General features: G+C 44.8%; 1 protein-coding gene across 1 annotated transcript in view; it reads left to right on the forward strand.

Annotated features, from left to right (window-relative positions):
* Window positions 1–6,305: 6,305 nt before the first annotated feature.
* The window catches only part of KPNB1 (karyopherin subunit beta 1), a 56,515-nt gene continuing 36,385 nt past the window's right edge, over window positions 6,306–26,435 (forward strand). The window contains exons 1-10 of the mRNA XM_089674316.1: window positions 6,306–6,460; window positions 6,603–6,661; window positions 16,753–16,935; window positions 17,027–17,227; window positions 20,061–20,213; window positions 22,856–22,915; window positions 23,023–23,112; window positions 23,190–23,300; window positions 25,611–25,712; window positions 25,829–26,053. Coding sequence (XP_089530442.1) covers window positions 6,421–6,460; window positions 6,603–6,661; window positions 16,753–16,935; window positions 17,027–17,227; window positions 20,061–20,213; window positions 22,856–22,915; window positions 23,023–23,112; window positions 23,190–23,300; window positions 25,611–25,712; window positions 25,829–26,053 — 1,224 coding nt within the window. The 5' untranslated portion in view covers window positions 6,306–6,420. The remainder of the gene's footprint in view (window positions 6,461–6,602; window positions 6,662–16,752; window positions 16,936–17,026; window positions 17,228–20,060; window positions 20,214–22,855; window positions 22,916–23,022; window positions 23,113–23,189; window positions 23,301–25,610; window positions 25,713–25,828; window positions 26,054–26,435) is intronic.

The raw sequence follows: 26,435 nt of genomic DNA on the forward strand, positions 1-26,435 counted from the left end.
CCTGGGCAGGAAGGGGGTATAAGTGTCCTGTAGGCTAGTGGTAAAGTGATTTCTCAACCAAATAAAGCATGGAGACATGGATGGATGGGTGATTTTGCTTTGAATATTAAAAATAGATAAAAAATAGCATTCCATTTAAAATTGTATCTCCTTGAGGGCAGAGACTGATGGAAATGTACATATGTTAAAGTGTTACTAAACCCACAACAGTAAAATCAGTCTGTATATGCAATAGGGAACGTGGAAGTCTGTATATGCAGTAAAGCATGCTTGCTATACTCGCTGTGGAACCTAAGGGGTTAATCCTCTGCATTGTGTAGAAAGGCTGTTTGATCCTGTCTTCTCTGCCCCTCCTCTTGTTCAAATGTCCACGCTGATAAGAGAGACTGAACCTGTATCCCTTCTGTGCATGCTCAGTTTAGTGTGTATTGCTAGAGGTTTTTTTTTTCTTGGAAGAGTGCATGTCATCAGCACAGGGCCAATCAGCACTGCCCAAATAGAAGTCAGGTGTTTTGCATCCTCCTAGAGCAGAGAGAAAACTCCTCCTACAAGCTTTAACCTGTGCTCAGCTGAAGTCACAGGATTGCTCTAACTGCTGATGAAAAAAGGTATTTAGCAGTTTATATTTACTAAAATAATTGCAGTTCCATGTTCTGTGTATTGTGGGAGACTGGATATAGTGAATGCAGGGTCCTCGGTTTAGTAACACTTTAATGTGCATGCCGGCTTTACCTTTGGTGCCCAGTGGCCTATTCAAAGCATTGCAGAGCTCAAGACAATTGCTGAATGGTCTTTAACTCCTTTCACCTGTGACCAGACCCAGGTTGTTGATTCTTCTGTGCTTTACCCAGTTCGCCCTCTAACTTTGCCTAATCTTGTTCATTCTGTTACCTGTCCTCTGGCTTTGCCGCTTGTTTATCGATTTGTACCATACCTGTTTGTGTGATATGGACCTGGACTTGGCTTCCATTTCTGCCTCTGTTTTCTGAATCTGTATCTCTGCTGTCTGGTTGTTGCCAGCTTCTGCTTGCCTGACCATGGTTCTGTCTCCTGCATCCACAGGTTCCTTTGACAACATCTTGCACGAGTCCCTGTTTGCATCTTCTGGCCAGGACTCACCATAGGCACGCGTGTCCTGTCATATCATGTCATCAACCTCTGGGGGGGAAAAACAGGACAAAGGGAGGGGAAAGCCCTTTCATAAGCTCGGCCTCTACCAGGTGCCTAACAATGTGCATGTGCTGTGTCATCAGGGGGGCCAAATGCAAAAATCACAAACAGACAGCCTCCCCTGCACATGCAGAATACCCTGCGGCCTCCTGAGATGTGTGACGTGGGTATCTCAGAAGACTGTGGGCAACTGTATATGTAATTCTCCCCTAAGCAGGAAAGCATAAAAAAAATAAAAATAAAATAAAAAAAATTTACAGCACACATGACGTAAAAAAAATTCTCCTAGAAGCTGTCCTCCTTGCAGCAGAAAAAAACGCTGGAAGCTTGTAAAAGTACAGTTGCAAGAAAAAGTATGTGAACCCCTTGGGATTACGTGGAGTTTTGCATGAATTGGGCATAAAATGTGCTCTGAACGTCATCTAAGTCACAACAATAGAAGAACACAGTCTGCTGAACATAATACTACACAAACATTAGATGTTGCCATGGTTTAATTGCACATAACATGTAAACATTCACAGTGCAGGGAGGAAAAAGTATGTGAACCTTTGATTTAATAACTGATTGACCCTCCTTTGGCAGCAATAACCTCAACCAAACGTTTCCTGTAGTTGCAGATCAGACCTGCACAACGATCTGGAGTCATTTTGGACCACTCCTCTTCACAAAACTGTTTTGGTGTAGAAATATTCTTGGGATGTCTGGTGTGAATCGCTCTCTTAAGGTCATGCCACAGCATTTCAATCGGGTTGAGGTCAGGACTCTGACTGGGCCACTCCAGAAGGCGTATTCTGTGCTGTTGCAGCCATTGTTTTGTTGAATGACTTGTATGCTTTGGGTCATTGTCCTGTTGCATCACCCATCCTCTGCGGAGCTTCAGTTGGCGGACAGATGGTCGTACGTTTTCCTGCAAAATGTCTTGATAAACTCTGGAATTCATTTTCCCATCAATGACAACAATCCGTCCAGGCCCTGAGGCAGCAAAGCAGCCCCAAACCATGATGCTCCCTCCGCCATGTTTCACAGTGGGGATGAGGTTTTGATGTTGGTGTGCTGTGCCTTTTTTTCTCCACACATAGTGTTGTGTGTTCTTCCCAAACAACTCAATCTTGGTTTCATCTGTCCACAGTATATTTTGCCAGTAGTGCTGTGGAACATCCAGGTGCTCTTTTGCAAACTTCAAACGTGCTGCAATATTCTTTTTGGACAGCAATGGCTTCCTCCGTGGTGTCCTCCCATGTACTCCATTCTTGTTTAATGTTTTCCTTATTGTAGATGTGTCAACAAAAATGTTAGCATGTGCCAGAGATTTCTGTAGGTCTTTAGCTGACACTCTGGTATTCTTCTTTACCTCATGCAGCATTCTGCGCTGTGCTCTTGTAGTCATTTTTACAGGACGACCACGCCTAGGGAGAGTAGCAACAGTGCTAAACTTTCTCCATTTGTGGACAGTCTGTCTTACCATGGACACATGAACATCAAGGCTTTTGGAGATACTTTTGTAACCCTTTCCAGCTTCATGCAAGTCAACAATTCTTGATCATAGGTCTTCTGAGAGCTCTTTTCTGCGAGGCATGGTTCACATCAGAGAGTGCTTCTTGAAACCAGTAAACCCAAAACAGGTGTGTGTTTTTTAAGGGCAGGACAGCTGTCAGCAACACATCCAATATCATCACACTGATTGGAGTCAAGGTTGGCTCACTCCTGGCTCCAATTAGCTCTGGGAGAAGTCATTAAGCTAGGGACTCACATACTTTTTCCTCCCTGCACTGTGAATGTTTACATGTTATGTGCAATTAAACCATGGGAACATCTAATGTTTGTGTAGTATTATGTTCAGCAGACTGTGTTCTTCTATTGTTGTGACTTAGATGACGTTCAGAGCACATTTTATGCCCAATTCATGCAAAACTCCACGTAATCCCAAGGGGTTCACATACTTTTTCTTGCAACTGTATGTAACGCTTTTACAAGCATGTAGGCGCGTTTACAAGCATCAAACTCTTCAGCGTTAATTCATTTCATTGGCCAGAATGATAATTTAATCTGGCATAGCAGAGCCATAGAGATCAGTGTGCTTACACAGTAAAACACACACCCAGCACACAGTTAACCCTTTGATCGCCCAAGATGTTAACCCCTTCCTGCCCTGTGTCGTTAGTACAGTGTCAGTGCTTTTTATTAGGACTGATCACTCTATTGGTGTCACTGGGGATGCCAGTGACACCAAGTCAGTTCCCACCCAGTGTCAGAATTTCCGCCGCAGTCCCGCTATAAGTCCTCCTGCACACTGGACGTTTTTACAGCGGCTGTTTTTGGCTTTTTACGTTTTTTTTCTACAGCCAGTAAGCCCCCCAGCATGTTATCCTATGTGTCCATGCATACATAGACTGGAATCAACGTTTTTTGGCTGGAAAAAAAAAAAGGACTAGTGGGTTTCTAGAGGAGTTTATTAGCTGTAAAAACTCTCTAACACTGAAAAACGCGGTAAAACACTGCAAACCGTTGTTTTTAGACATTTTTTGGTTAAAGAAACCACAAAAAATTGCAAACGCGAAGAAATGCAGGAAAACACTACTAACTGTAGCATTACGCCACTAAACGCTAATGCAAAAACGCTGAAAAACTCACATTTTTAACGTGACTTTACACAGCTAATGTTACCAGCGTTATCAAAATGCCTCGTCTGCATAGAGCCTAAGTCGCTGATCGCCGCCATTACTAGTAAAAAAAAAAAAATCCAAGTATCTATATCGCCATTTGTAAACGCTATAACTTCCACGTAAACCAATAAATTTATACGTTTTGGGATTTTTTAGCAAAGACATGTCGCAGAATACATTTTGGCCTAAATTTATGACGAAATTTGATTTTTTAAATTTTTTTACTGGACATGTTTAATAGCAAAAAGTCCAAAATATTGTTTTTTTTCTCAAAATTGTCGGGCTTTTTTTTTATAGCGCAAAAAATACAAAATGCACAGGCAATCAAATACCACTGAAAGAAAGCTCAATTTGTGGGAAAAAAAGGAGGTAAATTTAATTTGGGTGCAGCGCTGCATGACTGCGCAATTGTTAAAGTAAAGCAGCGCCGTACTACAAAAAATGGCCTGGTCAGGAAGGGGGGTGAATCCTCTGGAGGGTAAGTGGCTAAAAAACGAGTCCGTATGTTGCTGCGGCACCACGTGGTTTCACGCACCCAAAAAATGCGCTGTTTTCCAATGGATGGGAGTGCTATTAACAATGAATGCCATCCAGGTGTTCCTGCCAAAGAGCAGTGCGTTTTGTCTGTGGGTTGTATGTAGCATACACACTACAGAGTGAACCCTGCACCTTCGCGTTCTAGGAACACAGGAAGAAATGCGCATTTCAGCCTGCGTTCCTGTAAACGTGAGGGAAAAAAAGCGAATTAGGGTTGTGGTGCCATTATTGCTTAACCTCCCTAGCGGTATGATTATGTCCATATTTCTGTGCTCAAAGCGGTACATTTTTTTGCATGGAAATATGTATTTTTTTTATTGTAGGCCTGTAATGTTTAGGAATAACTCCCTGAAATCTGTCCGAACAAGAGTCTAGTAAACATCCCGGGTATGATAAAATTTGAAACACGAAACCATAAATTATAATATAATAAATAATCATAAAAAATAATAATAAATTTAATTCAATAATATAATCAAACCAAAAACACTGAAATTTGAAATATAGCGCCAAGTTTGCACATTGCTGAGCAAAGTCGCAAAATCGTTTTCAGTGTCAGATGACGAATTTCCCCCACGAATTATTATCACTCAATTCTGCAAGTAGTTCTAATTTACTATCGCTGTTCTCTAGCTGGTCTAAAACCGCTTTTGACCTAAAGGGACGCTTTTTGGACGCCACGGACGTTTCTCAGTTTCCAGGCAGAAAGAACGGTACAAATGCAGGCAGGGCACAGGACAAAGCAGTAGGGACAAAATGTACGTGAAATGGTTTGATACAGTAATGTTTTACTATGTGATTTTTGTGAATGTCACTTTTTGTCATTTTCAGATTTCCCGCCGTTCCGTCCCCCGTACGTCCCGACGCTCGCAGAGAACGGAAGCCAGATAACAGATGCCGGCATCGGCCGGATTACATTGCCGGGGACACTGCAGGAGGGACATCGCGGGAGCGCAGGACAAGGTAAGTGACCGAGGGATCGCGGAGCAGCGCCACATGGTAAGCCCGAGTGTAGCTCGGGATTACCGCTTGTGGTACTGAAACTTTACCCCGAGCTACACTCGGGAATACCACCAGGGAGGTTAATGGCGAACCAAACGTGTGTAATAGTCACATCAAAACGCGAGAGCTAACTGCCGAAAAAAGGTTCCATAGCTACTGTGGCGCATTTTTTGCGCATTTAAATGAATGGGCTGCTTTATACTGTTGCTTGAAAAAAAAAAGATGTGCAGGTGTGAATGAGGCCTAACCCCAGGTTCACACCTAAGAGTTTTCCGCAGCGTTCTGCAGAAACGCACTACAGTCCATTGAACATGATTTCCTATGGGACATGTTCACATCTCTGCGTTTTCACTCTGTGCGTTTTTTGGAAAGGGTCAGGGACTTTTTTGAATGCAAAAAGTTGCTTTTTCGGTTCTATAGACTTCAATGAAAACGCTGAAGAAACGCATGTAGTGCGTTTTTGCTGGGTTTTTTATGCGTTTTAAATCTGCCCAGCAACAAGAAAAATTTAAAAGATGCAAAACGCGGCAAAAACGCAATGCAGAAATGGTTCAAACGCAACCTAGCCTTCAAGAAAATATATATGGGATTTTCGCACACGTGTGACTGGGTGCAAACACCAGAATAAACTTTATTTATAATTAGTGTATAGAACAGCCGCGTTTATGTATGAAGTACATAGAATGTGTCTTTCTCTCGGTGTCATTAGACTGGCACACAACACATTTCCTGACAGGCTCGCCGCCTTTTTTCCTCTCTCCTCACAGCACATGCTGTATGACCCCACTGCGGCGACGCCCACTGCCTCATCCGCCCTTAGGCTCCGCCCTTCCCCTCCCACAATCCTCCGCCGCCGTGACTGGCGCCGTAGCGTGCTCCCGACCAATCAGCGCTCCGTGCGTTGAGCGAGGTCCGGCTGATATCAGTGCGCGGCGAAGCTCCTCCCCCTCTTGCACTGAGCGCTCGGATCCTTCCGCGCCACGCTCCCTCCCTTCCTCCGGCAGCCCGCCCGGCACCGCCCGAGCAGTGACCCGGCACCGCCAACATGGAGCTCATCACCATCCTCGAGAAGACCGTCTCTCCAGGTGAGGTGGAGAGAAGCCTGTGTTGGGGGGAGGGTAGTCCGGGGCGGTGGGTGACATGAGGAGAAGGTAGCCGGCTGTCACTGGAACACCCGGCGGGGAGTTGTGCTTACCTGTGCGGGCTGACGTGTTGTCTCTTCCACAGACCGCAATGAGCTGGAAGCGGCACAGAAGTTTCTGGAGCAGGCGGCCATCGAGAACCAGGTGAGGAATGCGGGATACGTGCGGGAAGGCGGGCGCGCTGTGAGGCCGGTTTTGCCGGTCATGGTTTGCTGGAGCGGGCCGCGTTCGGGCCTCCACGAACCGCCAATACACTCACAGCCTAGCCTGCCCGCCATGCGCGTTCAGCCAATGGGGAGGTGAGCAGGCTTCGAGCCGGGTAGTGGCTGACCAATGGGAAGGCGCGGCTCAGGGAGCGGTGAAGGGGAGGGGCGGTGGCTGCTCAACACGTTGGGTTGACTTGCGGCCTATATATGAGTGCCGGGAAAGCGGTCCCATGTGGGGAACAGCGCCCAGCCCGTGTCATTGTGTGCCCATCCTCCATCTCACTGATATATGACGACTGATGTGGGCCCCTGTACCTCAGAAGAGGGCACACCACATGTCCCTTCACTTGCTGCATGCTCACAACCTTTCCAGCTAGTCAGTCTGGCCACTGAAATGAATTGTAGTAGTTGCATGCAGTATACAGCACTGCTGGGTTCTGGCAGCAGTGGGTTGCCATGTCTGTGCAGGCCGCGATTTGCACTGGCATGACAGCCCGTCTGTTCGCATTGGCTGCAGAGCCCCCTCCTGAAAAGCAGGTGACAGATCCCTGCACCATTTCTGGGATCGCAGTCCGCACGGGAATCTCAAGTGCAGTGTTGTACTATACTTGCAGTTCCCGTGCGGACTGCGATCCTAGAAATGGTACAGGGATCTGTCACCTGCTTTTCAGAAGGGGGCTCTGCAGCCAATGCTAATAGGCTGTCATGCCAGTGCAAACCACAGCTCACAGAGCGTCACGTATCTGCTGCGGTCTGCACGGACATGACAACCCCCCCAAAAAAAAACTCACATGAGACCCCTCTTGATCTAGCAATGTGCCTTGGCTGTCCTAGGACTCCCTCTCCTCCTTGCTCCCACTGCTGTCAATCACAGCTAATGTAGGGGCAGGGCTGAGTCCTGACTGTCTTATGGATGTATAGAGCAGAGCTCTGGAGCAAGCACGCATCAGGGCCCCCATAGCAAAAGGCTTGCTGTTGGGGGCACTGGTCAAGGGGGAGAAGCCAGGATTGCCATGGGAAAGGACCTGAGCAGGAGAGGATTAGAGCTGCTCTGTGCAAAACCACTGCACAGAGCAGGTAAGTGTGACATGTTTTTGGTTTTTTTTTTTTTTTTTGTTAAAAAGCTAAACCTTTAACACTACGTTAATGGCACCCACCCGCATCCCCTGCTTCCCACTGTGTGGGTTGTTGCTTGAACTGTGGGTACCGCAGCGGCAATTGCCCGGACAGGTGTCAACATAGTCAATGGCGACTGCTGTCGTCTGCCGTGGCTAGGTTCACATAGATGAAGTGCACTTATTTGTCCTGCCGGTTTCTGTGCAATTTTAAAGGGTAGTTTTTTAGCAATACAGGTGCGATTCTGATGCAGCATTCTCAGTCAGGCTCGTGTCTCCTGGCATGGACCAGGGATGTGAGATGAGGAACAAAGCGAAATGGAATTGTTATCTTTGGACAGATGAGCGATTTCCGTTTGAGTCTATGTAGCTACAAATCGCATTAAACTTGCACAGGACCCTTTTTAAAGCTACATCGGAACTGCACATATGTGAATGACCTCCATAGAAACTCATGTTTCATTGTCCTGCTATTCCATCCTGGAGTGCTTCAGTGCAGACCAGAGGATGAATTCACACTGTGCGGTGACAGGTGGTTTACTGCCTGTCACTGCAAGGACAAACCGAAATCAGTTGTTTTCTGTGTGTACCATTCAGATGGCAGCGCAGGCCAGAGCAGCCCTAAAATGCAGCATGCTGCCTTATATTGCAGCGCACTGCTGTACAGCATGAGTAGTGTACTACCCCATTCAGGAATGGACAGGTACAGAGCTCCAGCAGCTGTCTGTTGTGTGAATTTGTCCTAAAGAGTGCTGCTCCACCATTTAGAACCAGCCTTGTAGTAATTGATCAATGAATGCAAGCCTTTCTCTGATTGGCTGAGGTGGGTTGGATGATTCACGGTTCCCTTATCGGCCAACTGTAGGGAGCCTTGTATTCTTGGGTTAAAGCAGAACTAAAGATTTGCTGTTCACTTAGCAGGCAGGTGTTTTACTGCATGTCTCTTCTGCAATAAAACTCACCTGCCTGCTCACAGAAATTCTCAGCATGTAAACTGAGCTGCACATGCACAGCTCGGCTTACAGGGGCCGGTCTGATCCCTGTGTCTTGGGATGAGTAGCTTCTGCACATGTACAGGACTCGGATCATCCTCTGCCAGCCAATGAAGATGGCTGATAACTGGGACACAGATGAAGATGCCAGCAAGGGAAAGCACCACATGCCTTCATTTAGTTCCGCTTTAAATACAAGGATTCTCATGAATGGCGGAAAAGCACTTATCCCCCTAATTCCGTCAGCAGGTGGGAAGCTGTCCATACTTCTGGAACACCACTTACTGGCTAATGCTACTACAGTACATTACAGCGAACACTGGCTGCATCATTCTTTATTACAGGTACTTGTATAGCGCCATCAATTTACGCAGCACTTTACACATATATTATACATTCATACTAGTGGTGCTCCAAAATTAAAATTCAGGTGCAGAGACCGAAAATTCAGAATGCATTTGGCCCGAAAACCGAAGCGACCGCTTATGTGGCGGTGGGAGATATATAGATAGATAAAATTTATTTTTACCTATGGTTTTATTGCTATCACCTAGGGGACAGCATATGAGTGACAGGCCACCCTTTGTAGGGGAGGCAGTGTGTGCAAGGAGGGGACAGGGGAGGAGCAGTGTATATACAGAGACTATATGTCAGTGCCAATTTTTAAATGCAGTTGCTGTTTTTTGTTTTTTTTTTCTTCACTATAGCTGAGCGAGAAACTGTTTAACAGGAAAGAAACTAAAAAGGCTTTGTTTTAGCTTGGGGAAAGTGATAGGTCATTTTCTGAGCTATAATGAAGAAGAAAACAAAGCTGGTAATTGCATTTAAAAACTGGCACTGACATAGTGACAGCCAGTCACTGTATACACTGCTCCTCTCCTGCCTCTCTCATTTCGGTGCATCCTAATTCACACCAGTCCTTAACCCTTGAGGGGTGTACAATCTAAGGTCTCTAGCTTACATTCATACACATACTAGGGCCAATTTAGACAGGACTCAATTAACCTACCAGCATGTCTTTGGAGTGTGGGAGGAAATAGCAGTACCCAGAGGAAACCACGCAGGCACAGGGAGAACATGCAGGCAGGTGGTGCCGCGGTTGGAATTTGAACCCACGACTCTAGTACTGCCAGGAGGATGTGCAAACCATTTAGCCAGTGTGCTGCCACATTCTTTAATGGGAATAATTTACTTGGGCCAACTGACAAGGGCCATGAGGTCCCTTGTCGGCAACACCTCTTCTCCCCAACTTCTTCTTTAACCATTTTGACTGGCCAGCATTAGAAGATTTCACCCTAGGTGTGTTGTCATCCTCGCACACGGGCATTTTGCCAACATGTAAACTGAACTGACAATGGCAGACACCCTGGAATACACATCTGCAATGACATAGCCGAGGTGATGATTTCCCACATGGGACAGCTTTTCTAGCACTGATATATAGACCGCAAGTCATCCCTATGTATTGAACAGCCACCGCATGTAGTGCTGCCAGAACAGCATTGCTTGCTCTTTCACTAATGCTAGTGCAGTATATTACACTGGTCATATTCTTTACTAGAAATACTGTTTGAATTTTCCCAAGCTGAACCAAACACCCAGAATATTGGTGCTAGTGGAGTATCCTCACTGCTGTAGGGCTTCAGTGCCATTGTCTGCTCTCAAAAAGCCGTAATGTTCCTGTGAAATGACTGTAGACACATGAGGATGCTTAAACACTTGCCTACCGGGCACTTTCACCCCCTTTTTGCCCAGGTCAATTTTCAGCTTTCGGCGCTGTCGCACCTTGAATGATAGTTGCGTGGTCATGTGACACTGTACCCATATGAATTTTTTATTTTCTTTGAGACAGAGCTTTCTTTTGGTGGTATTTAATCACCACTGGGTTTATTTTTTGATAAACCAAAAACAAAGTTTTGTAAATGAGTAATTTTTCTCCTTCACTGATGTGTGCAAATGAGGCTGCACTGATAGGTGGCACTAACAGGAATCACTGGTGAGCATTCAGACATGACTGATGGGCACTGAAAGGCAGTACTCTTACATGGCACTGATAGGCGGAACTGAAAGGCAGCTCTGATCGGCACTGATATGTGGCATTGATGTGCACTGGTAGCCACTGATATGTGGCATTGATGGGCACTGGTAGCCACTGATATGTGGCATTGATGGGCACTGACATGTGGCACTGATGGGGCTACACTGATCATCAGTGCCCTGATGATCAGTGTAGATGCCCCCTCTGAAGAATGCCGATTACGGATCTCCTCACGAGCGGTCAGCGTGACCGCTCGCGAGGAGAGAAATGCCAATAACTGGTATTTCCTTATTTACATTCGATCCACTGTGATTGGACACAGCGGATCACATGACAGAGCTGAAGTTATCGGCTCTTTTCGCTGATTGGTGATCCGCTGTATCTCAGGGACACAGCTCACCACCGATCGCCGCGTTGTTAGCTACTGGGGGCGTGCATGCGCGGTTAGTGGGAGAACGCCATATGACGTCCTCTCAGAATGAGAGAACCACCTTTGTGCCTGTACTTTCCTTATATGGTGGGCAGGAGGCGGTTAAATGATCTGGCTGTCTGGGTACCAGTATTTTGGATGACCGTAATTTGAATCTTCCTCTTCCCACCCTTTTTAAATGTCCTGGGAATCTAGGTTTAAACAAGCTCACAGCTGTTTGTTTTCCTCGCCTTCTGGCTATACAGTAAAAGTGATCAGGCGGCTGCAGAGGCGCCTGGTCATCTTTACATTACTGCAAAGACCCCACAATGGTTCCCGGGACCATGAAAATGCTGTCAGGATGGGTGGAGCAGATCAGGAAACGTATGTTCTTTGTTCCCTTCTGCCATCAGTTAACCAGGAGGCACGCCACATTTCTAGGTTCAAAGCTACCAGAATCCAGCTGAAATGCTGGTTAAACACCTGATCAAAGTCCTTTATGTATAGCCAGCACACTTTCTGGCTTTGGGTGGCAAAGGATTAAGACCTGTCAGTTTTTTGCTGCTTTTTTCCCACTGAGTTTCCATCTGTTTGAAGATGTAACAGGAAGTGATGGAGAATTGTCTTTTAGATGTCACTGTGTGACTCATTGATTGCAAATGTGCTTTGGTAGACTTGTCTTCACCTTGTCTAGTTACAGCTTATATTTTTGATTTCCCTTTGCTTTCACTTACACTGACAATGGTCTTTAGGACAAACAGAAGTTAATCCTGCTCAGCAGGCGCACAAGCAATTTATAGGGGATTTAACCCCTCTATTCTCTATCCAGAGCTAATAAAATAAATTTGGCTATAGATATTTAGGAAATAGGTGTTGTTGTTTTTTTCTTTTGTATATGGAAGATGAGGACTTGTCTAAATTGGTTCTGATCAGACACTAAGGCTAGGTTCACCTGTGTGGGTGGGGCCCACACAATTTCCCAGAACTGCAGCCACCCACACAATGAAACGTGGGACCTGTGGGCAGATGCCATTAATCCTAATGGCATGCAGCCTGTACTGGATAAGGCACCTGCGCTGGGAACCTTTCTGTGCGGCCTATGAATTCCAAAGTAATACAGGGACTTGTTTTGTGCCTTTCACAGGGCATGGCAGCCCATTCAACTGAATGGGGTGTCGTGCCTGCACAGTCTGTGGTCCGCATGGCCACATAGATGTGAACCTAGCCTAAGGGCTGTTGAGTGATTTTAGTGGGCTTACTGGTTTTGGTTTACTGAGCCTCAGGTTATTCAGCAGTTGAAGCTTGCAACCCCTGCTTCGTAATTGTAAAACCTCAGCGTGCCCATATTGCAATGTCCTTTTAGCTGCTTTTGGGTTTTGATTAGACTTGGTGTGTTCAGATCGTCTGGACAGTCTCCAGGGACCAAAATCTGGTATGCCATGGAAGAATTTTCCACCAATATGTGTTGGTCTGTATGAATTGACAGAAATTGAGCTACTACAGTATAGTTTATAAAGTGACCTGTAGTTGGGCATACTGAGTTGGAATCCAGGAGGAAGGGGATGGGTTTCCAAAGAAAACTATAAAAAGCTCCGATGCCTGCTACTTTATGGTTTACTCAGCTTTAGCATGAAGCCCCATACACATGGGCTAGGTACCGTCCAGTTTAACAGAAACCTGTTGAACATCTGTAGAGACATGGTGGTGATAAGCACTCTAGCCAGTAGCATAGATTGTGACCTGATTCTTTTCACTACTTGGTGAGATGGCTTGTTACCCATGGCTGCAACAAATATTTATTATTTTTTTTGTGATCTAGGGAGTATAGCTTAATACAGGGCTTGACAAATCCCATGTTGCCATGGTGACTGGAATTTGTGTTCTGACGCTTGTGATTTTGTCAGACCATTTACAGCAGAGATGTGTTTATCGCCCAATGGCCAGGACTTCCAGGCACTGGGCAGGTAATTTTTTTTTCTAACATTTAGCCCTGCGTGGGCAAGTAGCAGGGCTTTCTTGTCAGGTGGAATCATTGTCGTAAACACACACGATTTTGGATTCCTATCGCCTGGGAAATGTAGTACCAGTCAGGAATTTTTTTTTTTTTCTACCTTTTAGCCCTGCTGCGGGCAAGCAGCAGGGCTCGCCTGTCAGGTGGAAGCATGCGGTGGCAGCGCTGCCGGCGATTGCTTCCACACAGTGCCAGCCTCTCCATGTCCCCTATGTGATGAAGAAAAAAGGTGTTTTTTGTGTTTTTTTTCCTGTAAAAATGAAAGTTACACCCAAGCACATACCATCTCCTCCCCCAAAAAAATATATTGAGGCCCCCACATATACGCATGTACAAACATAACACATGCTGGGGCACCTACGCATGAACACGTCGCATATCGCCACGCACGCAAGAGAGCAATAATTCTAGTACCAGACCTCCCCCATGACACTAAACTGGTGACCTATAAGGAGCTTTAAAAATGTCGACCTATAGAAAATATAGGGTATTGAAGTTCGTCACCATTTCACGAGCTCGCGCAAATTTAAGGTTTGACAAGTCGGGAAGAGAGTAAACACTCAGGGAGGGAAGAGAGTAGACACTCGCCCGCTGTCTCTCCCCCCCCCCCCCCCCCTTGTTTCTGACTCGGAAACGATTTGTATAATGTCACTTCTGGGTCTCCATTGTCTGTTCCTGGCCATCAAGGGTTAGAAAGAATGTCCCATGTGTAATGGGAAAAGAAATCTTATACAGGGTTTTTATATAGCACCAACAGTTTGTGCAGTGCATGAGGGCAGACAGAACAGTTACCATACAAATCAATACAGGAGGAATCAGAGGGCCCTGTTCGTTAGGCTTACAATGTAAGAGGGAGTATCAGGTGATACAAAATGTACTAGCTGTGGGGGATGAGCTGATGGAGAAAATAAACTCCAGTTGTTAGGTGGGGCAGAATGGGCTTCTCTGAAGAGTGTTTTCAGGGATCGTTTGAAAGCAAACACAGTAGGAGATGGTTGTACAGATTGGGGTAGGGAGTTCCATAGTATAGGAACGGCTCAGGAAAAGTCCTGGAGGTGAATATGGCAGGAGGTGACGAGGAAGCTAGAGAGCAGGTGTTGGGGAGAACGATTAGGTCAGTGTTTAGAGACTAGGTTAGTGATGTAGCTCGGGAATGAGTTGTGGGTGGCTTTGTAAGTTTAAAAAAAAAAAAATTGAATTTACTCCAAAGCGTGTAAACCCCCCCCCCTCAAAAAATATTGAGGACCCCCCACCCCTAGATATATGTACGTAAAAATGTAAACACACATGTCGGGGCTCCTACGCATGAAAACATCAGTTGCATTACACGTTACATCAGTGTTTGACAAATGCCAGGCGACCAGAATCCGCATCCTTGCTCCAGTGCCCCTGCCAGCCCAGCCACCGCTGGCACCATTCATAAGCACCCCTGCCCAATGCCATGGACATGCGGGTGCTGGGCAGCTGACCCCAGTTCCAACATCCAAAAAAAAAAAAATTCCAGCTCTGCTGCTTACCTGCAACAGAGCCAAAGTTTACGCCCCCCTCCAGCAGCCGCACTGCCGCTGTGCGGAAAGGCTCCTGAACACCCCGCCTTTAGTGTCCATGACCACCATTTTATTCTGACTTGCTGTTAGAGACCTGTTTCAATACCCGTATCAGTCGAGATATTTAACTTGAGTGTCAAAGTAATATGTAATGTACTCCTTGTCTCTACAGCTTGTTAAAACACTCCGGTGCCACCAGTGCAGGTTGACAAAGTCCAGCTGGTTGAAGTATAAATGGCTTTGTGTGTTGGTGAGCCTGTTGAATGCTGGTTGTGGGGAGTCAAATCTCTTCCACAATTCTGGACACTGCTGTTAACCGACTCTTCATATGCCATCTTATAGGGAACTTCTTAAAGTGTTAATTCTGCCTGAACAGTACCTTTGTCTTGAGTTGCTTCTGAAATATAGTATTGCACTTCCTGGTATGCTGGTGTTCTTTGGCCTCTTGTGTCTACAGCCTCATAGCTGTATATTTACAGTGTAGGATCTAATGCACTGCTTTGCTTGACTGCTAGTTTCAGGAGATTTGGCGTGTGATGTAATGTGTCACTGCTGCACTGTTCTCCTTGTTGAAGACTGACGTAAAGAAGGAAAATTTCTACAAAGATAGCTGCCCGCATACAGGGAGACCATGCAGATTAGATTGTCTGCAGGGAGCCCACAGGCAGTGGTGGTGACTAATCCTTTGTGTTCTGCCAGCCTTTGCCCTCTGGGTACAGCTTTTAACCTCTGCTCACTGGCCATACACCGATATGCGTCCCAAATGTAAAGGCTTCTTTGCTCAGAGCACGCCCTGCATGCTCCCAGTCAGTAGTCCAATGAATGTGACTTCCTCCACCTCTCAGCATTTAGAGCATCTTAAAGGGCCAGGAAGTGGTGTTGGGAAGGGGTTACGGTTCACTTCCTTCTAAACTATTGGAGTAGCATTTAAAAGTATGGCCACACACCAGTTCAGTCCAATCCTAAATCATGTTAGGCCGCATACCCTCAACACGGAGGGTACGTTGAGTACCAGGGCATCTTCCCCACAACTTATCAGAATCTGGAAAAGCCCCCTTTAACAAGTGGGTCTCACAGCTCCTATTCCCCATTTGTAGAGCTGTCATTCGGTCTCGGCACTGAAGTAAACAGAGGCGGGGTAACCTGGCAAGCGACAGGAGCAGTTGGGTTTAGCAGGTGTTACAAAAGATAAAATTTAAACTTTTTCTAGGTCCGTCAACATTGGTTCTTACACTTGAAAAGAAAAAAAAATCTATTTGTGGTTATCCTTTACTGAAGCAAATTGAGGAGAATTTTATTGCTGGATTTAAGCGCTTCCCAAAATAGTGATGCTGGGTAGACTTTGGGAATATTTCTCTTCAGAATGCCCTATAGTTGTGCAGACGATTTGTTAGCCTACCTAATGTAGGTGCCATATGGAACCTTCCCACAGATGAAACAATTAGTCAGCTTCAGTGACTTATAACTTAAAATGCTGTATCCATTAAAGCATCTTTTGTTCACATTAAGACTGCCTACCACAGATATACTGTGGCAGAGCGGCCCACTGTGCCGGATCACCCACGTGATCTGGCTCTTCCTGGTAGGAGGTGCGTTCACGTGCGCCCGTTCCGACTGTCATTCGCTACAGTACAGGCCAATCAGCAGGTCCTGACCAATTTATGGCTGGAACCCGCTGATCGGCTGGAGATATCCGTGTCATTTAGGCAGTTCCCACCCTGCGTCAGTGTCTCATTGCCTGCCACACTATCGCAGTGCCACTATAAGTTTCTGATTTCTGTCGTTACTAGTATAAAATTGAGATTTTTTTTTTATTTTAACCAAAAACACGTAGCAGAATACATTTCGGCCTAAATTTGTGAAGAAATTTACTGCATTACCACTGTTTTTCTTTTTTTTTTTTTTTTTTTTTTCCAGGCAACTTTCCTGTTGGAGCTCTCAAAAGTGTTGGCCAATCCTGCAAACAGCCAGGTTGCGAGAGTTGCATCTGGGTTACAGATTAAGAACTCTTTGACCTCAAAGGACTCGGATATGAAGTCACAGTACCAACAACGGTGGCTGGCAATTGATTCCAATGTCCGAAGTGAGATCAAAGCTTTGGTAAGTTTTTTGAGTAGACCAATTCAATAATTGAATAAGAATTGAGTGAAAATAATTAATTGGTCTTAAGTGACTTGTATCTGCTCTACAGGTCTTGCGTACACTGGGAACAGAAAGCTACAGGCCCAGTTCAGCATCACAGTGCGTGGCAGGGATAGCATGTGCGGAAATACCAGTCAACCAATGGCCTCAACTAATACCACAGCTTGTTGCTAACGTGACCGACATAAACAGTACAGAGCACATGAAAGAATCTACGCTGGAAGCGATTGGGTATATTTGTCAGGACATTGTAAGTGTAATGCTTTTATTTTGAAAAAAAGACTATCCTGGGGGGATCGGCTATATCCTGATAATGGTGTGTTTATATAATTTGTTTGGAAGTTTTTAACTTTTTATGGAATTTAGGATATTCAATGAAGGGATTACTATTGTCAACTAGGTTTGGAACCACATTACCAGTAAGATAAAAATAAAACCCTAAGTGCTTCTAATTCTAATGGTTTTTCCATTGAGAGAAATTCTCTTCCTGGAGTTCTTTCTGGACCCCCTCTGAAGTAATATGAAGAAGCTCCCTATTTCATCTGATAGTGACTGAGATTGTGGCTTTACAATTCAGTCAAAATAGTGATCTATGTGACTTCATTCTTTTCGAGTGAACTACGATCGGGTCAGGATTTTGCAATGAATGGGGGACCATGGCTGCATTGCACATGTATGATTGCAGAACAACTCCATGTTTCCTTTGCTCTAAAAATTTAGATTGGGCCAGCGTTGTCCAACTGGTTACTTATTTCAGAGCTGTACGGCCACTGTGGATCCAGTAATACAGTGCAGTAGCTTGTGCTGCATACAGTATTCTGGGCTGTGTGTTGGCCAAGTCTTATACACCTCCCTTTTGTGGCTGGAAAGATACTGTGTTGGTTATGTGGTAAATCAGCAATTCAGGAAGCACCTTGCGTTTAATAAATACAAGGCATTCTCTGGCCAAGGTGAAGCAACTGACATCTGCCTGTTTCACTGCCAATCCGAAAGCCTTGTAGTCAGATTAAAATGCAAGATGCTTCCTGAATGACTGACCACATAACCAACCTGGGTTCCTTCTGGACACAAAAGCACCTGGGTCACAGGAGGACAAAAGTAATTGTGCTCTTGTGACATACAAGAGAAGCATGGGCAAAAAAGCTTTGGCCATACTGTTTACCCTTGCTGTGGGGAGGGGCCACTGTTTGTGATTTTTCTTTTTTTCTGCTTTCTTCTTACTGCAATTGGGCAATGAAGTGAGTAAATAAATTGTGTATTTTTCCTCGGTGTGGTGTTCCTTCACAGTATGGCAGGTCATTGGCTTTCTCCGCCACACTAAAGTTAACCCCTACTTATTACATTTTAGAACAGACTTTAGATGCTGGTCTCTGTGCGCAAGAATTGCTTGCATCAGTTTCAACAACACTATTCAAAAAAATGAAAGGAACGCTTTTTTTTTTTTTTTTTTCTTTCTTTCTGTCGGAGTATAGCATAAAGTCAATTTAAACACATGGGATATTTGGTCAGTTGAGTAGCAGAGGGGGTTTTAATCAGCTTCAGCGGTGTTACTGAAATTAACAAGTGCACTAGATGGACAACAATGAGATGACCCCCAACACAGGAATGGTTTAAAATTGGAGGCCACTGACTTTTTTTTTTTTTTTTTTCCCTCCTACTCTTTTGTGGCTATTTTGCATTTGGCTAGAGCCAGTGTCACTACTAGTAGCATGAGGCAATACCTGGATCCTACAGAGGTTGCACAGGCAGTTCAACTCCTCCAGGATGGCACATCAATACATGCCATTGCCAGAAGGCTTGCTCTGTCTCCCAGCACAGTCTCAAAGCATGGAGGAGATGCTAGGAGACAGGTATTTGCTCTAGGAGAGCTGCACAGGGCCTATGAAGGTCCTTAGCCCATCAGCAGGACTGGTATCTTCTCCTGTGTGCTAGGAGGAACAGGATGAGCATTGCCAGAGCCCTACAAAATGACCTCCAGCAAGCCACTGGTGTGAATGTCTGACCAAACAATCAGATTTCATGAGGGTGGCCTGAGGGCCCGACATCCTCTAGTGGGCTCGGTGCTCACTGTTCGGCACCATAGAGCTCGATTGGCATTGAACACCAGAATTGGCAGGTCTGCCACTGGCGCCCTGTGCTTCTCACAGATGAGAGCAGGTTCACCCTGAGCATGTCACAGACGTGAAAGGATCTGGAGAAGCCGTGGAGAACATTATGCTGCCTGGAACATCGTTCAACATGACCGGTTTGGTGGTGGGTCAGTGACTGGGGAGGCATATCCATGGAGGGACACACAGACCTCTACAGGCTAGACAGTGGCACCCTGACTGCCATTAGGTATCGGGATGAAATCCTTGACCCGTTGTCCAACCCTACACTGGCGCAGTGGGTCCTGGGTTCCTCCTGGTGCCCGGCCTTGTGGTGAGCGTATTCAAGCAGTTAATGAAGGATGAAGGAATTGATGCCTTTGAATGGCCTCCATGCTCGCCTGACCTAAATCCAATAGAACACCTCTGGGATATCGTGTTTCGGTTCGTCCGACGCCACCGGGTTGCACCTCAGACTATCCAGGAGCTCAGTGATGCCCTGGTCCAGATCTGGGATGAAATACCCCAGGACACTATCCGCTGTCTCATTGGGAGCATGCTGTGATGTTGTTGCGTTGTTCTGAGTTGCTGCAATGAAATTTCAGCAAAATGGACTAGCCTGCTGCATCATTTTTTTTTTTTTTTCACTTTTGATTTTTCAGACTTCCTTTTGAATTCAGTCCTCTGTAGGTTGATAATGTTTCATTTCCATCAAATGATGGGGCATCCTTGCGTTCCTAACAGATTACCCAGTCCATATCGGTATAGATATCCAGCACGTTGTTTCTTCCACATTGAGATCTGATATTTTCAAAGTGTTCCTTTTTTTTTTTTTTTTTTTTTTTTTTTTTTTTTTGCAGTGTCGTTTTTGTACTGGCTGGTTGCTTTTCACTGTGCAATAGCTAGAGGTTTCTCTGATAATTTGAGTCTTCATTCCAGTGTGATGCTTTCTAATGTGTGAGCTAATAGTATTTTTCTTCATTTCTTATGTTTTAGGATCCAGAGCAACTGCAACATAAATCAAATGAAATCTTGACTGCTATCATCCAGGGTATGAGAAAAGAAGAGCCAAGCAACAATGTCAGGCTAGCAGCAACAAATGCTCTGCTCAACTCTCTGGAGTTCACAAAATCTAACTTTGACAAAGAGGTGAGAAAGGATAAGTGTTTGTATTTTACCTGCAACATCAGTCTTATTCTGTAGTAATTTTAATGCCGGGGAATTCAGAGCTATGGATGTGCTATAGAGAATTTGTGGAATTGCTGAGCTTGCAGCAGATAGTTGTAATGCTTGGACTGGCTATTGTTCTGTTCATTGAAACAGTCTGATGGATTTATCATGGCCAAACTCTGCTGCATGTTTGTAATTTCCTCACTGACTGCTGAAGTAACCTCTTTGTCAGCACTTTAGTTGGAGCTTGAATTTTTTTTCCTGCTTAGGAGATTAAAGTATGACCTGAAATGTCTTAAATTTTCGAACAGCTGATCTGCCATAGCCTAGGGTTAAAAATGGACATTTCTATTAACCAACTATATCCAACAGCAGCCCCGCAAATCGGATAAGACAAGGTCCTTTTCCTGTGCCCAGAGAGGCACGGTTTGCAGTCCTGTTTGTTACACAGAACCTGGCAATTATACAAGGAGAGGAGCTTTGCAATGTGGTCATCCCTCTTCTGGTGCGAAGACATTTTGTTAGATTGTGGGAAGGCCATGACATAATTGAGCTACAAAATTGGGATGAAAGCCAAGGAATTGCAAAAGGCCTTGAGAACCTTGCTACTGCACCAAAATCTTATATCCTCATACCTGCTACATATGGTGAGTTGACCTTAGGGCCCCATTCATACTTTGGTAGCGGGAAGACACGTTCTTGCTCTTATATTCACAGGATTCTGCATGTCTCGCGTAGGGTAGCCCATTCACTTTAATGGTCTGGATAAAAGCGCACAGATGTGTCCCAAAGGAAATAAGTGAATGGTATATGTCAACTATGATTGGTGGGGAAAAAACTCACTGCTGCCATGGTAAAAACACATCGGTTTGTGGGAGGTATGAACAGGAGCCAGGCGCTGTGTAGTTTTGTGATAGAAATAATACACCTTGTATGGAGGTGTGTCTTTAATAAGTCATATGGTAAAACAATAATAAATAACCAGCCTGTGGCTTTAGGAAGCCAGGTTCCAAGATGGACGGCCCGTCCGCTCAGAGGGAAGCAGTGGAGTAGAATGCCTGTCAGTGCAGGGACCACGTTTACCCGACGTCCCAGCGTCCTGGATGATGTCACCACGATGTGGAGAGACAGAGGGGGGAACTCTTGCTGGAGCCGCAGCTTTAGAAGGAAGAGGCCGGTTGCTGGGACAACATGTTTCGCGCGCATGCGCTTTGTCAAGTCTGTTTTACTGTTGCAGGGACAACATGTTTTCGCGCATGCGCGCGAAACATGTTGTCCCAGCAACCGGCCTCTTCCTTCTAAAGCTGCGGCTCCAGCAAGAGTTCCCCCCTCTGTCTCTCCACATCGTGGTGACGTCATCCAGGACGCTGGGACGTCGGGTAAACGTGGTCCCTGCACTGACAGGCATTCTACTCCACTGCTTCCCTCTGAGCGGACGGGCCGTCCATCTTGGAACCTGGCTTCCTAAAGCCACAGGCTGGTTATTTATTATTGTTTTACCATATGACTTATTAAAGACACACCTCCATACAAGGTGTATTATTTCTATCACAAAACTACACAGCGCCTGGCTCCTGTTCATACCATTCACTTTAATGGGCTGCCCTATGTGTGTTTTCCGCCCCAATGAAGCTTTTACTCTTTGGGCAACAGGCTTCATGTGATTCTGTTGTGTGGTGTTTTTTTTTTTTTTTTTTTTCCAGTGATTGACTATTACAGCAAAATGGCTCTGTATTTGGGTTGCCATTTTAGAATGAACGGTACCCGAAATCCACATTGCACGTTTTGCAGCCATTACCAAATAATTTGGAATTGCAAGCAGAATCGTCTGCAATTCCAAGTTGCCAAATGTCAATGGGACCCTTAACCGATTCACTTTTCAGTTGATGCTTGCATATTGAATCACATTCTACCTTGGTTTATTGGGGAATAATCCCACTAGACTTCACATTCCATACAATTACTGTGGCTATTAAAAGTTGAGCACTGGTGTTTCACTCATCTTGTTAGATGTTTTTGTATTGTAAAACAAGACCATTTTTGAAGTGCAGTATCAAGAGCACAACGAGGAGGTAGTTTTGGTGCAGACCAATATAAGGAGTCTCATTGTCTCAGGACTACTAAATGTAAGAATACCTGTAGTAATGTTTTGCTCTAAAAATCGATAGCATTTTTTGTTGTTTTTGTCAACTTTGTAATTTCGACAAACTTTGTTCACTAAAATATATAACAGTGCTTTATATCTCCTTTTGATTTTCTCTTTTAATGTTTATTTCACAAACCTAATTCTCTTACGTGTAATCTTATTTTTCCGAGTGAATTTAACACTTGTCTGCTGAAAGCCCTGTTTTCTAAACTTTTTTTCAGTGCTTCCAGTTCTCATCACCTCAACATTACCATTGATGTTGTTCAACGGAACTGAAAAAAAACAAGTCGTACAAAACCACTAGTAGTTTTAAAATGCTTACAGAATGGGCAATAACTGTTGTACATCTTTGTGAATTTAAGAGATATGAGATAGATAAGGCATGATATTACGGAAGTAACAGCTGAACATGAGAAACACTGCTTTGTGGGGGTTTTTTTCTCGTATGTTAATTACATTTATTTTTCTTTTCAAGGCTGAAAGGCACTATATAATGCAAGTGGTCTGTGAAGCAACACAATGCCCTGATACTAGGGTAAGTTTGTTGTGTTTTTTTGTTTTTGTGTTTTTCCCTCAACATCCATGTAGCAGTTTTCTTCACTGGTTATTTTATTCCTGTATTCTTCGTGTCCTTTTTTGTAGGTACGAGTGGCTGCATTACAAAACCTGGTGAAGATTATGTCCTTGTACTATCAATATATGGAAACATACATGGGTCCTGCACTGTTTGCTGTGAGTATGGGACCATAACCAGGTGCCACTTTTAGTTTTGAGGTGAGAGCGTTAGGTGACAACTTTGTGTTCTGCAGATCACTGTGGAGGCAATGAAGAATGAAATTGATGAAGTTGCTCTGCAGGGAATTGAGTTCTGGTCCAACGTTTGTGATGAGGAAATGGACCTGGCAATTGAAGCATCTGAGGTAATGGCTATATTACTGCTTTCAGTGACTTTCTCTTAGTGTGTGGTGGTTTGGGTTTTGTGTGTTTTTCAGGAAAACGTTTGTTAAAAAAAAAAAAATGGCTACCCTTGCTATGTACCTAGCAGTTACAAATCTAACAAATGCCTAACCGTCCTGTGGAAAGTGTACTTTTGACTAAGGACCCCTTCAACAAGTTTTCTAAAACTGATCCTTTTAGCGTGTTTGGCACTTGTGCCCGTAACTTTGAACTGGCGTGCGAATAGTGCCTGATGCACATGTCTTTCAAGGGACAGCATTCGGTTTCTTAGGAGTTATCATGGATATCTTAAGCATGTCACTGGGGAAAGGATGCCCAGCAGAAGACGCCCTGGGAGCTCCTCCTTGAAGGCTAACCTCTAAAGCCAGTCCTATCTCACACAACCTGGATTTCAAGTTCCCCAGGCACTTGAATAAGTTTTCAGCCTGAGGTGGCACCCCCTACTTTCTGCAGTGTGGAAAAATGTATCAGCCCTTAACAGTCTAGGCATCCAGCATCTCAGATGGTTTCAGGAGCAGCATGCTAGAATTCCACTTTCAGACCCTCCTTGGTTTGTCTTCCAAGCTTCTGCACAGATTAGGAAATCTCCATGCAGCCCGCATTGGTTTTCCTGGGTGGGGTGTCTGTTCCCCAGTCACTTGCAGAACAGTCAGTGGGTTTCTTAATCTGACCTGTTCACAATTTCCAAACCTGAAGAGGGCATCTGCCTCATTTTAGATCTCAAGGCCCTAAACGTTTTTCATTTAAGCTCCAAAACTCCACCAGGTCTGTCATAGCTATCAGGAAGACTTTCTACTCTCTGAGGTCTTTTTAGCTTTTGCTTTGGGTCCTCAGCATATTTGTGGTCCTGCCATTTAGCTTACCCTCTTCAACTTAAGTGTTAACCAAGGTTATGTATCCTGTGGTATACTTGATAGGCTCCCAGGGCAAGCCTATTTTGGGAATTCTGGATAACCACCTGTTGAGGGAGCAGTCAGCTGAGGTTTTGACCAGCAATGTAGCTCAAACCATTTAGACCCTTTCAGCTGGGTCATGAACCTTCAAACGTCTGTGTTGGAAGAGACTCCTCGCTTGGAATGTCTGGGTGTTATAGATCCTGGTCAAGCAAATTCTTCCTAGAAGCTTTTAACTCTACTCCCAGAGTTATTCTTTTCAGTCCAGGAATTGCGCAACTCTTAGCTTTTTACATGAGGGAGCTGGGGCTCATAGCCTCTTTCATGGTGTTCCCAGACATCCATTCCTTCCACCCTTGTGGCCTTCTCCTGCAAGAAACCTTTGAGGATCTGCGTAGGGACAAGGTGATAGTGAGGCCTAGGGCCACCTTTTTCCCTAAGGTAGTTGTGCACTTTGACCTTGTCCAGGACGTTCTTCCCTCTGTCCAGCAAAAGGAAATTTCTCTTTTTAATATGGAGATTCGGTTTGGGCTGTGGGAATCTTAATCTTTTTTTCAGCAACTTGGACTAAAAGAAAATTAGTGCAGCCACCACATCTACACCTGAATTAGTTCCCCCTAATACCCCCCCCCCCCCAACTGAATGAAGGTGCACAGGGGACACCTTTTTTGTAGAGCAAAACAAAATTGTAATTCTGTCACCGGTTTATCTGTGCATATTCTCACTTATTCCGGGGAGATGTCTTGGCCTCATCTGATTAGCAGTTTTTGGTACAAGTTCCTTCGGGTTGATTTTTGAACTGCAGACCGCCTCTGGCATTTTTCTCAGGCTTGTTAATGGCTGTTTGCTGTGTTGCCCGCCCCTCAATTGGATTGCTTTTGGGCATCTGAAGGTTTAAGACTTCCTTTTTCCCTGGGCGAAAGAACATTTGTCATCTATTTTTTTTTTTTTGAAGTATAATCAAGTCCCACTCTGATGCTTTTGGTATGGCTTTGCTACAAGTTTAAGGCGTGCTGGTATTCAGAGTGATTATCCTGGGTTAGTTGATGCATTTTTATTTTATTTTGCTAGTATCCAATCCTTTTGTATACAATAGTATAACCTAAAGAGTCGAAGACTGCTGTGTCCCTCAGTGGACCCATGAAAGTATTTTGGAGAATACAAAAACTTTTTTGCTCAGTGTGCTTTAGGTTCTTTATTGGAAGTTTCCTGTCCTAGCTGACAAGGAGTCTGTCAGTAGAAACTGGACATCCACAGTGTTCTAAGTCATCAGCCTGACTTGCTAAATAATTAGCTTGACTAACATTTCTGTACAGTCTGATCACGAATACATAGTGTTGGGTATGAAATGTATTAGCAGTTATTCTTTCTCTTTTCCAGGCAGCTGAACAGGGAAGACCTCCAGAACATACAAGCAAATTTTATGCGAAGGGGGCTTTGCAATACTTGGTCCCCATTCTGACACAGACGTTAACAAAACAGGTTGGTAGGAATGTATTTCGGAAAATTTGAGACCCCTAACGGTTTATAGCCTTATAGCGCTATCTATTTTTAAAGCATTACAGTCTATTTTAACTTATCCTGTCATTTTCTTTCAGGATGAGAATGATGACGACGATGACTGGAATCCCTGTAAGGCTGCTGGAGTGTGTCTCATGCTGCTGGCTACATGCTGTGAGGATGATATTGTGCCCCATGTACTGCCATTCATCAAAGAGCACATTAAGAACCCAGATTGGCGATACAGGGATGCTGCAGTCATGGCATTTGGCTGTATCCTTGAGGGGCCTGAAGCCACCCAGTTAAAACCTCTAGTCATCCAGGTAAAACATCAAATACTGTGCCTAAATTGCGTGCTGTCTGAGGATGACAAGTTCATGCACCACACAGAACACTCTGTGTTGATTATGACTTTTCTGAAGACATTGGAGCAGTGAATTTGACCATCAGTTTTGCATAAATCTGATTAGATTCTGAAAGTAGCTCGCCATTTTCTATGAAACAGATGCTTGATTAACAATATTGGACAGTTTGTCTGGGAACCTAGGCATAGTTCTTCCAATGCTCTTAGCCTGAGGGCCCACTCACAACAGCTGTGTTTACAGTGCTGATGCTGTTCATTTTTGCCTCGTCTTCAGTGGGACTGTGCTGGAATAGCTGCCCAACACAGTTCCACTGCACCTGGTGTGAATGTACCCTCCCACT

This window comes from Staurois parvus, unplaced genomic scaffold (assembly GCF_062004578.1).
Source record: "Staurois parvus isolate SC_StPar_1 unplaced genomic scaffold, SC_StPar_1.0 ptg000151l, whole genome shotgun sequence".
Classification (NCBI taxonomy): domain Eukaryota; kingdom Metazoa; phylum Chordata; class Amphibia; order Anura; family Ranidae; genus Staurois; species Staurois parvus.